Source organism: Mangifera indica, chromosome 3 (assembly GCF_011075055.1).
Source record: "Mangifera indica cultivar Alphonso chromosome 3, CATAS_Mindica_2.1, whole genome shotgun sequence".
In the NCBI taxonomy this organism is placed as follows: domain Eukaryota; kingdom Viridiplantae; phylum Streptophyta; class Magnoliopsida; order Sapindales; family Anacardiaceae; genus Mangifera; species Mangifera indica.
Window position 1 is genome coordinate 11636928 of NC_058139.1, and position 9003 is coordinate 11645930.

The 9003-nt window shown below is 33.1% G+C and overlaps 1 protein-coding gene across 1 annotated transcript; it reads left to right on the top strand.

The window, feature by feature from the left end:
- Positions 1-4933: 4933 nt before the first annotated feature.
- Positions 4934-8485, top strand: LOC123210918 (zinc finger protein 346-like). Its single transcript, XM_044629417.1, has 3 exons — positions 4934-4997; positions 6918-7071; positions 7683-8485. The coding sequence occupies exons 2-3, from the start codon at positions 6937-6939 to the stop codon at positions 8286-8288; spliced, it is 741 nt and encodes a 246-aa protein (XP_044485352.1). The 5' UTR covers positions 4934-4997; positions 6918-6936; the 3' UTR covers positions 8289-8485.
- The last annotated feature ends 518 nt before the right edge of the window (positions 8486-9003 follow it).

The window sequence follows — 9003 nt, forward strand, 5'->3', positions numbered from 1 at the left end:
CAAACATTTTGCTTACAATGAGTTTTCATATTTTTTTCCCTCTTACAGGTCGCGGGTGCATATTGGAAAGCCGCTAAATCATACACAGAGTCTGAATTTGGGCAGATGATGCAATCCATTGACTCAATGAACCCCCAAGCTGGAGCTTATCTACGGAATGTCGGCTTTCCCCGTTGGAGCAGAGCGTACTTTCCAGGGCATCGATACAATATCATGACCACAAATATTGCTGAGTCATTTAATGCCCTTGTCAGGCATGCACGGGGCCTACCTATAACCATGCTCTTGGACTTTATTCGTGGTACAATGCAACGATGGTTTTACGAGAGGAGAACCCATGCAAGTAAGTATCAAATCGATATTAATTAAAAGTTGTCTCATATACTTTTTTCCACTTTATTAATCATATTACCAAATGTGTTCTTAATATTTTTTCTGAATTACAGGTGAATGTCATAACTTCCTCACCCCTTGGGCGGAAGATAAAATTAGTAATCGTCTTTCAAAGTCTGCAAGTCTGGATGTTCGACCGATTACACCTACTCGGTATCAGGTTGTTGGATTTGGTGAATTCATGGGTATTGTGGACTTTGGTGACATGTCATGCACGTGTAGAAAGTTTCAGCTTTCACGTATTCCGTGCAAGCATGCCATTGCCGTTGCACGACATATGAGACTAACGAATATGCACGCATGGGTTCATCCATTCTTCCGCACCGATATTTATCGTGCAATATACCAGGAACCAATCAATCCTCTTGGAAATCAATGTGATTGGTTACACTCACCGGAAGACAGAGTTATATTGCCCCCCGTCCTCGATAGTCGTCATCCAGGTCGTCCAGCCAATAGAAATCAACGTCCATCACAAGGAGAAATTGTTACACCGAGGATTTGTAGTCGTTGCCATGAACCGGGGCATACACGAACCCAATGTAAATCCCCAGCACCGGTCCCGAGCTCTGCCCCTCAGCGTTCACATACAAAAGGCAAAGGAACGAGATCTTGACATGCTGCTACTAAATTTTATTTTTTATATGATTCTTTATTGTTGTACTTCAGGTTTATGTAACCGATGTATTTTTATTATGATTCAAATGTGTAATTGTATTGTCACTTGATGTAATAAATTTAGTGTTACTTTATTTCAGTATTACTTTATTTTCTCTAATTGTTTTAATTGTGTAAATGTTTGAGTAATTATACGTTTTTATTGTTTTTTCATGACAAGATTATTTAAAAAATGAACTCAAATACGATACACATCCATATATAACCACAAATAAAGTATATCATATACATATGAACATACACTAAATATATACATATAAACATAGGAATAACTATAAATATACATCCGTGAGCTACTCGATACAATGAAAATACAACTGTGTCGCTAATCGTCGACGCATAGAGGTAGACGACTCTCGGGGAAAAACGTAGCTCCGTGCCAATGCCAAACACTCAAAAAATCGCAACAAGATAAAAAGATGAGACAATGTAAAAAATTCGCAGCTCGCTGTCAACCCGTCTTCTTTTGCGAGAAATATCCTGAGACAATGTAAAAAATTCGTTAGACATGAGTAAAAACAAATATGTAAACAAATGTATACGTGAAAAAAACATAAAACGATGAAAAATACCAAATAATCAAAAAGAAAATGACAAAACTTAAAAAACAAGATTTAACTGCCTGATAACGGAATTGAAATTTGAATTCTGAAAATTGAAAAACCCTAGAATAGGAAAAATCAAAAAATCCTTCAGAAATTTGAAAAATACGAGTCTATATCTCGTAAAACGATAAAATCTGAAAAAACGGAATTAAAATTTGAATTCTAAAAGTTAAAAAACCCTAGAATGGGAACAATCGAAAAATTCTTCAGAAATCTGAAAAATACGAGTCCATATCTCGTAAAATGGTGAAATCCGAAGAAACGGAATTGAAATTCAAATTTTAAAAGTTGAAAAACCCTAGAATGGGAACAATAAAAAAATCCTTCGAAAATCTGAAAGATAAGAGTCCATATCTCGTAAAACGATAAAATTCGAAAAAACGGAATTGAAATTGGAATTCTAAAAGTTGAAAAATCCTAGAATGGGAACAATCGAAAAATCCTTCGAAAATCTGAAAAATACGAGTCCATATCTCGTAAAACGATAAAATTCGAAAAAACGAAAGTAAAATTCGAATTCTAAAAGTTGAAAAACCCTAGAATGGGAAAAATAGAAAAATCCTTCAGAAGTCTGAAAAATACGAGTCCATATCTCGTAAAACGATGAAATCCGAAAAAACGGAATTGAAATTCGAATTCTAAAAGTTGAAAAACCCTAGAATGGGAACAATCGAAAAATCCTTCGGAAATCTGAAAAATACGAGTCCATATCTCGTAAAACGATGAAATTCGAAAAAACGGAATTGAAATTCGAATTCTAAAAGTTGAAAAACCCTATAACAGAAAAAACGGATATAAAATTCGAAAAGTACACAATCAAAAACCCTAGATAAGAAAAATCTCAATTTACCCCCTCATGAAAACTGAAACTCTAAAAGGTCCACTGTATTCTAAGGAATTTCCCCAGCTTTCCAATATTTTAAAAAGCTACTTTTCCCCCCCAAAAACAGCCAATCTTGGCTGAACGTGGGAAGCACGATTTTGACGTGGGAAACACTGTTCCCACGTCGGACTGCCGATCTCTTCGACAGTCATTTTCGGCCAAATTTTGGTCGTTTCAGCCTCCGATTTTCACATAAATCAAATCTACACGTTGTCTAACACAAAACCCCTCAATCAATTCAACAAAAACAACCAAGAATCAAAACATTTTAAGCATTATTCAAACCGGAAACCCTAAAATTTCAAACCGAAAATTCTCAATCAAATCTCAATAATATAAGCAATAATTTGATCCAAACAAGATTAAGGGAGATATACTAACCTTCTTTGCCATTTGTGGGTGCCGGAAATCAAGAAATTCGACGGAAATCAGATCGCCCGTGGGATGAACGTGGTGACGTGAAAATGTTTTGAAATTTGAGAGAAATGCACAGTAAATTCGCTAATATTAACGTAGGAAATAGCAATTTTTTTCTGTGTTATATACCTGGACATTTTCGTAATTTCGCAAAACTCACGTTGACGTGATAAATTTCAAAAAAACCCCACGTGGGCTAAGGATTTCCCACGTCACCCCAATTGTTTTAAAAAGCTAAGTTGCCCCCCTAAATTAGGCTGAACGTGGAATTATTGATTTTGACGTGGGAAACACTGTTCACAGTCGGACTGCCGATCTCTTCTTCAGTCATTTCCGGCCAAATTTTGGTCGTTTTAACCACCGATTTTCACATAAATCGAATCTACACATTGTATAACACAAAACCCCTCAATTAATTCAACAAAAACAACCAAGAATCAAAACATTTTAAGCATTGTTCAAACCGTAAACCCTAAAATTTCAAACCGAAAATTCTCAATCAAATCTCAATAATATGAGCAATAACTTGATCCAAACAAGATTACGGGAGATGTGATAACATTATTTTCCATTTTCGGTTGCCGGAAAGCAAGCAAATCGGCGAAAATGACGTTCGCCGTGGGATTGCCGTGGGATACGTTAAAAATTCGAATTTTCTTTGAATTGTACAGTGAAAATTTGCTGTGTTTATATATGGGGGCATTTTCGTCATTTCACAAAACCTAGGCATTTTTGCTTAAACTTGAATTTTTTGGGCAATTTCGCTTAGACCCCTTTAATTTTGCCTAATTTTTAAAATTTCCCTTTTTTTTTTTAAATGAAAAATCTTAACTGAGCCTAATTATTCTTTTAAACCCAAATTAATTATGCCAGAGTAGTATAAATTGATATAATTCGATTTAAACCTTAAAACCGGATTGAATAATTAAAAAATTACAATTTGATTTGTGAAATGGTTTAGTTTTAATTGAAATTTTTTTTAATTGTTTTATTTTATAAATTTCGCTAAATATATATTGTATATATAATTTATATTTATTCTATATATTTATATTATGTTTAAGAAAAGTACAATTCAATTAATTAATTTATATATATATATATATATATATATATATATATATATATATATATATATATATATATATATATATATATATATATATATATATATATATCTTTAAAAAGGTTTAAATTGTAGTTAAATTATGTATCATATTATATATTGAAATCCTTATTTTTCATATCAAGTATCATGCATAGTATTGTATGATGCGTATTTTAAAAAATAAAATATTATAATTAATACGTTATCATTTTAAAAAATATCACAAACACCTTTAATATTGAAATTTTTCATAAATACTCATATTACATCATCATTTTCTCTAAAAAACTATATTGATCTATATCGATAATATATATTATATTATATGATATATATTAATTTGATACATCTTATGATATGTACGATTTTTTATTTGTATCGTATCATAGAATGTTGATAACTATGGTTTAAATTGTAACCTAAACCGAAGCAAATCGTATTTTTTCAATTTTGTTTGAAATTTTTTTAAATTTGAAAAAAACTTTAAAACTATACTAAACTAGATTGTATATACTCTTATTAAATAGATAAAATTTTAAATTTAATGATCGATCTCATAACTATTAAATCAGATAACTAGATAAGGAGAAATTTTGATTTTAAAATTCGTATTGTCTTGGATACGAAGCGTCCTAGGTTTGGAGTTGTTTCAATTTCTAAAGAAGGCAATCTCCAGTGTCCCTACCGGTGGCTTCCTACACAGTAACAAATCCCTATATCAAAGGCAAACAAAAATGAGCGCGCCAACTTTCAGTTTTCCGTTGATAGAAAGTGGGGTCACCTGCTCAACTTTTGAGATTTTTATGACCAAAATACCCCTACTGTTTCTTACACAGTGACTATCACGCTCTCTTCATGAACCAAAGACTCCATTTTTCTGCTCCCAAAATACAATCAGATTATTCTCGTCAGGGTAAGTGTTATCTTCTTTCACTTTCTTTTTCATCTTATATTCCGGGAAAAAATAAGCTCCTTATTGCCATGTTTTATCTACCATTCATCAATTTCCAGATCAATTTTAAGATAGTGGTTTAGTTTTTTTATTAATGTTAGTTCTACACTTAAGGATGCCCTGGATATCTTCTCATGTAAGTTTCCTTTGTTTGTGTGGAAAATTTTTTTTTTTCTGGTATATCTCTGTCTTTCATGAACAAACTCTTTTTTCTATACTTTCAATTTCTTAGAGAGAATGGCCCAGTAAGCAGATCCAAAAATCCCCTGCTTTCAAGGTGTGTTCAGAATACCCACTTTGTTTTTTCAACACTTTTCTCAGCCTTTTATCTTGTATTTTGTGCTTCATTTAAAACCTTTTATAAATTTTATGCCTTCAACGAGAACTTGAATGTTGCATTGAGTTTGTATAATTGCATCTATAGTTGTCTCTTGGCATCGGCAACTGTTTTGGTTTATATGCAACTAGTTGAGAACTGCGTGATTCTAGCGTTGCAGATGGTTATTATTATGTTCGAAGGGATTTGCTTTTGTAAATCTGCATTGGATTCATGTATGCAACTTTGGTTTTGGTAATTTGCCTAATGTACTTTCTCTTATTATGACTTCAATATACACTTTTGATTGAGTCTACATTACGAATTTCTTTTTCCTGTTTAAGAATTTACTTCCACATACCGTGTAAATAAAGAAATGTACTGCTTATTCTGCAACAAGTTTCAGAATCTTTATTGTAGTGTCTTGATCAAAACCTACACTATTTCTTACACTGACACTCACCCAGTCTTCATGAACCAAAGACTCTCCATTTTCTGCTCCTAGAATATACAATCTAATGATAACGCAACTCTGAACGCCTATTCTTGCTAGGGTTAATGTTATTTTCTTTCACTTTCTTTTTAATCTTCATTTTCTTGGAAAAGAAAGCTCCTTTTTTCCTATCTTATTTGCCATTTCCAGACCAATTTTTGAGATATTGGTTCAGCTTTCTTATTAATGTTATTTCCCTACACTTGAGCATATACCGTACATGTAGCTTTTTTACTTGGTAAAGAGAAAACTATTTTCTTGTTGGCTCTTGTTTTGGTTTCATGTTGTGATTAATTTTCTATCTTAATGCCCATTTCTTTTATTTTTCAATTGCTATGTCAACTGTTCAATTTTGGTCGGATAGTTTGAGTAGTTAACTTTTGACTAAGTTTATGTTCCTTCTGGTTTGATTTGTATTTTGATTTTGGTTGATCATCTTGTGCTTTCTTGAAGCGTAAGTTAAACACTTTGGCGCAGGAATGTTTAGTTAAAACTTTCATTTTGGTTGCTCTACTTTAGCTTTTAGTGCTTCAATTTGGGGGTTTTCAAATGTTAATGCACAACAAGCAATTGAGTGATACCAGGATAAAATTTACTAGTTCTTTTTTTATATAGATTTTATGTATCTTTCTTTACTAAAACTAAAATCATTTCCACTTATTTCTCCTCTTTGTGATAGTACAAGAGACAATAATTTATTTCTTCTCTAAAAAAACTCTTACCTGTATGAATTGATTTTTTCGTTAAAAAAGGTTTTTGCTTTAAATCTTTTTCCTTCAATGGAGCAGCATTAGCCCGTTATGGAATTGTCTATCCTATGCTTGAAGCTCTTCTTAGTTTACAGCTGTATCTAAGTGCTAGGTAATGTCTTTTGTTTTTCCGTTTTTGGGCTTCTCCAGGAGGGGGGGCCAAGGAGGCTGAAACTATTTATTAATCTTCTATTTCTTTAACTTCTGAAGGTTTTTGCTCCATATAGAGGAGCTAAATATTTCGCATATGTTCTTTCAGACATGGTCCTTAGGTATTATATGAAGAATCTAAACAATGAGAACTTACATGCAAAATAATGCAGATCATTAGCAGTAGTAGATATGGGTAGTGAGAGTTGCAAATACGTTATGGATGTGGAGCTCGCAATCCAAAGAGAACTAGAATATCGAAGGAAGATTTTCTTGTCACAGTTGCAATCTGATGATCACTTAAAGAAAGATCCTGCACCGCTGATGGTGAGTGTTCATGTGATTTTTGTAATGTGCATTACATAGATGACTACAAAGACTCTAACCGCAATTGAAGTTTATATTTTCCAGTAACTCTCAACATTATGTTTTTGTTAGTTGGAATAGAGTATATTGAGAAGAAATACATGTGGCTAGCTAAACCATTCTCAGTTGGATTCATTTTCTGATTAAATTTGTAAGCACTGATCTAGTCATGGGCAATACAAAAGCTATTTATCCAGTATTTCCAAAATACTTTCGAGCAAATCACTCTGTTCCGACTTTTTAACTTGTGCTTATATCTCATGTGAATATTAAAGTGGCCATTTTCCCTTCATATGGTTAATGTTCTTGTAACTTATTGTGATAACTGAATCACTTCCTTTATGCTTTTCTTCATATATTGAAGCACAGATTAAGAAATCATATTTATAGGTAATGATTGAGGTATCCTATTGCAGTATATGGAAATTAGACATATTTGTATTGGTTTTTTTCATTTTTTTAAATTGTAAGATATATCCATTGGTTAGGCGTCATCATCAAGCCACAGTGTCTCTTTTTCATTTCAGTTCTATTTTCAAACTTCTTCACCAGAGTGTTTATTCTTGTTTCAGGCGTCATCATCAAGCCCAAGTGTAAGACCAAGCAGCATTCCTACTTCCAAGTCTCTTTCAAGTTCTAGCCCTGGGCTTTCTGGCATGAAACGAAATGCAGCACCAAGCGGCGGTCAAAGCCTGCTGCCTCCACAGCCACAAACATTGAATGACAACCCCATGCATACAAATCAAACAGATGTAATTTTTTGTGCAATATGCAACGTGCCTTGTTTTGGTTCCCACAACTATAAGCAACATCTAGATGGTCAAAAACATAAGGCCAAGCAACAGAATATAATATCAAGTAGGAAAAATGTTGGTCGGGGCAGCAAAGAAGCTAACCAGCAGAGGTGGTGCAAGGTGTGTAATATTGGTTGCACAAGTTCAGAATTATTCAAACAGCACCTATGTGGCAAAAAACACAAGGTTGAACTAAGAAAGTTAACAAGTGTTCAGAAAGGTAGTGAAGCGATCCTGATGCAGCCAAAATACTGCAAGTTGTGTGATCTTTGGTGTCCAAACGAAGATGGATATATGATGCATCTTGAAGGTAAACGGCATATCATTCGACAACATGACATTGAGAATTCAGGGCCAAAATTTGTGGAACTCCAAGAAAAGTGATGTAGAACATCACGGGGGCTTAAGCACATATTTTAGGCATATGCATAGGTCTACTTAGTACTTCTGCATATATTCCCTTTTGACAGTTTGTGTTTATATATACCTTGGATATCTTTGGGTAGTTTGATATTTTTTTGTGTGATGGAGTGGGGATTAGGACTTGACCTATATGAAATAAATGAAAACTGAGTTATCTAAATCTTCCATATAAAATATTTGGTTTACCGTTAATATATTATTTATTTTAAATAGACATATTTTATATCTAGATTATGTAATTCAAAACGTATTTTAGATCTAGTGTTTTAAAGAAGGCTGACATGATGTACTTCCACTATCCCATGCAAAACATTTGAGCATCAGACAAGTTTAATGTATGAAACAGTACTATGTCCAGCATCTATATAATTTTGATTTCCAGCCAAGCAAACATCGTAAGCCATGTTATCAAAAGAGACTTGGAGTAGAATTTTAATCTAAAGCAAACTTTGTGCACAAGGGGTGTAATATTTGTGAACCAACAAGCAGAAAAGAAAAAGAAAAAGACAAAAATGTGAAAAATTCGGATCCCCTTTTGTCACCCAATTGGTTGAACCATCAAGAGCAAAAACTGCGGCATGTCCTAATCACAATTTCTTAGTCAAAGGCAAAATAATGGCTTTGTCCTTGTGATCTATACGAATCCAAAAACTCTAATAAAACAACAAAAACAATA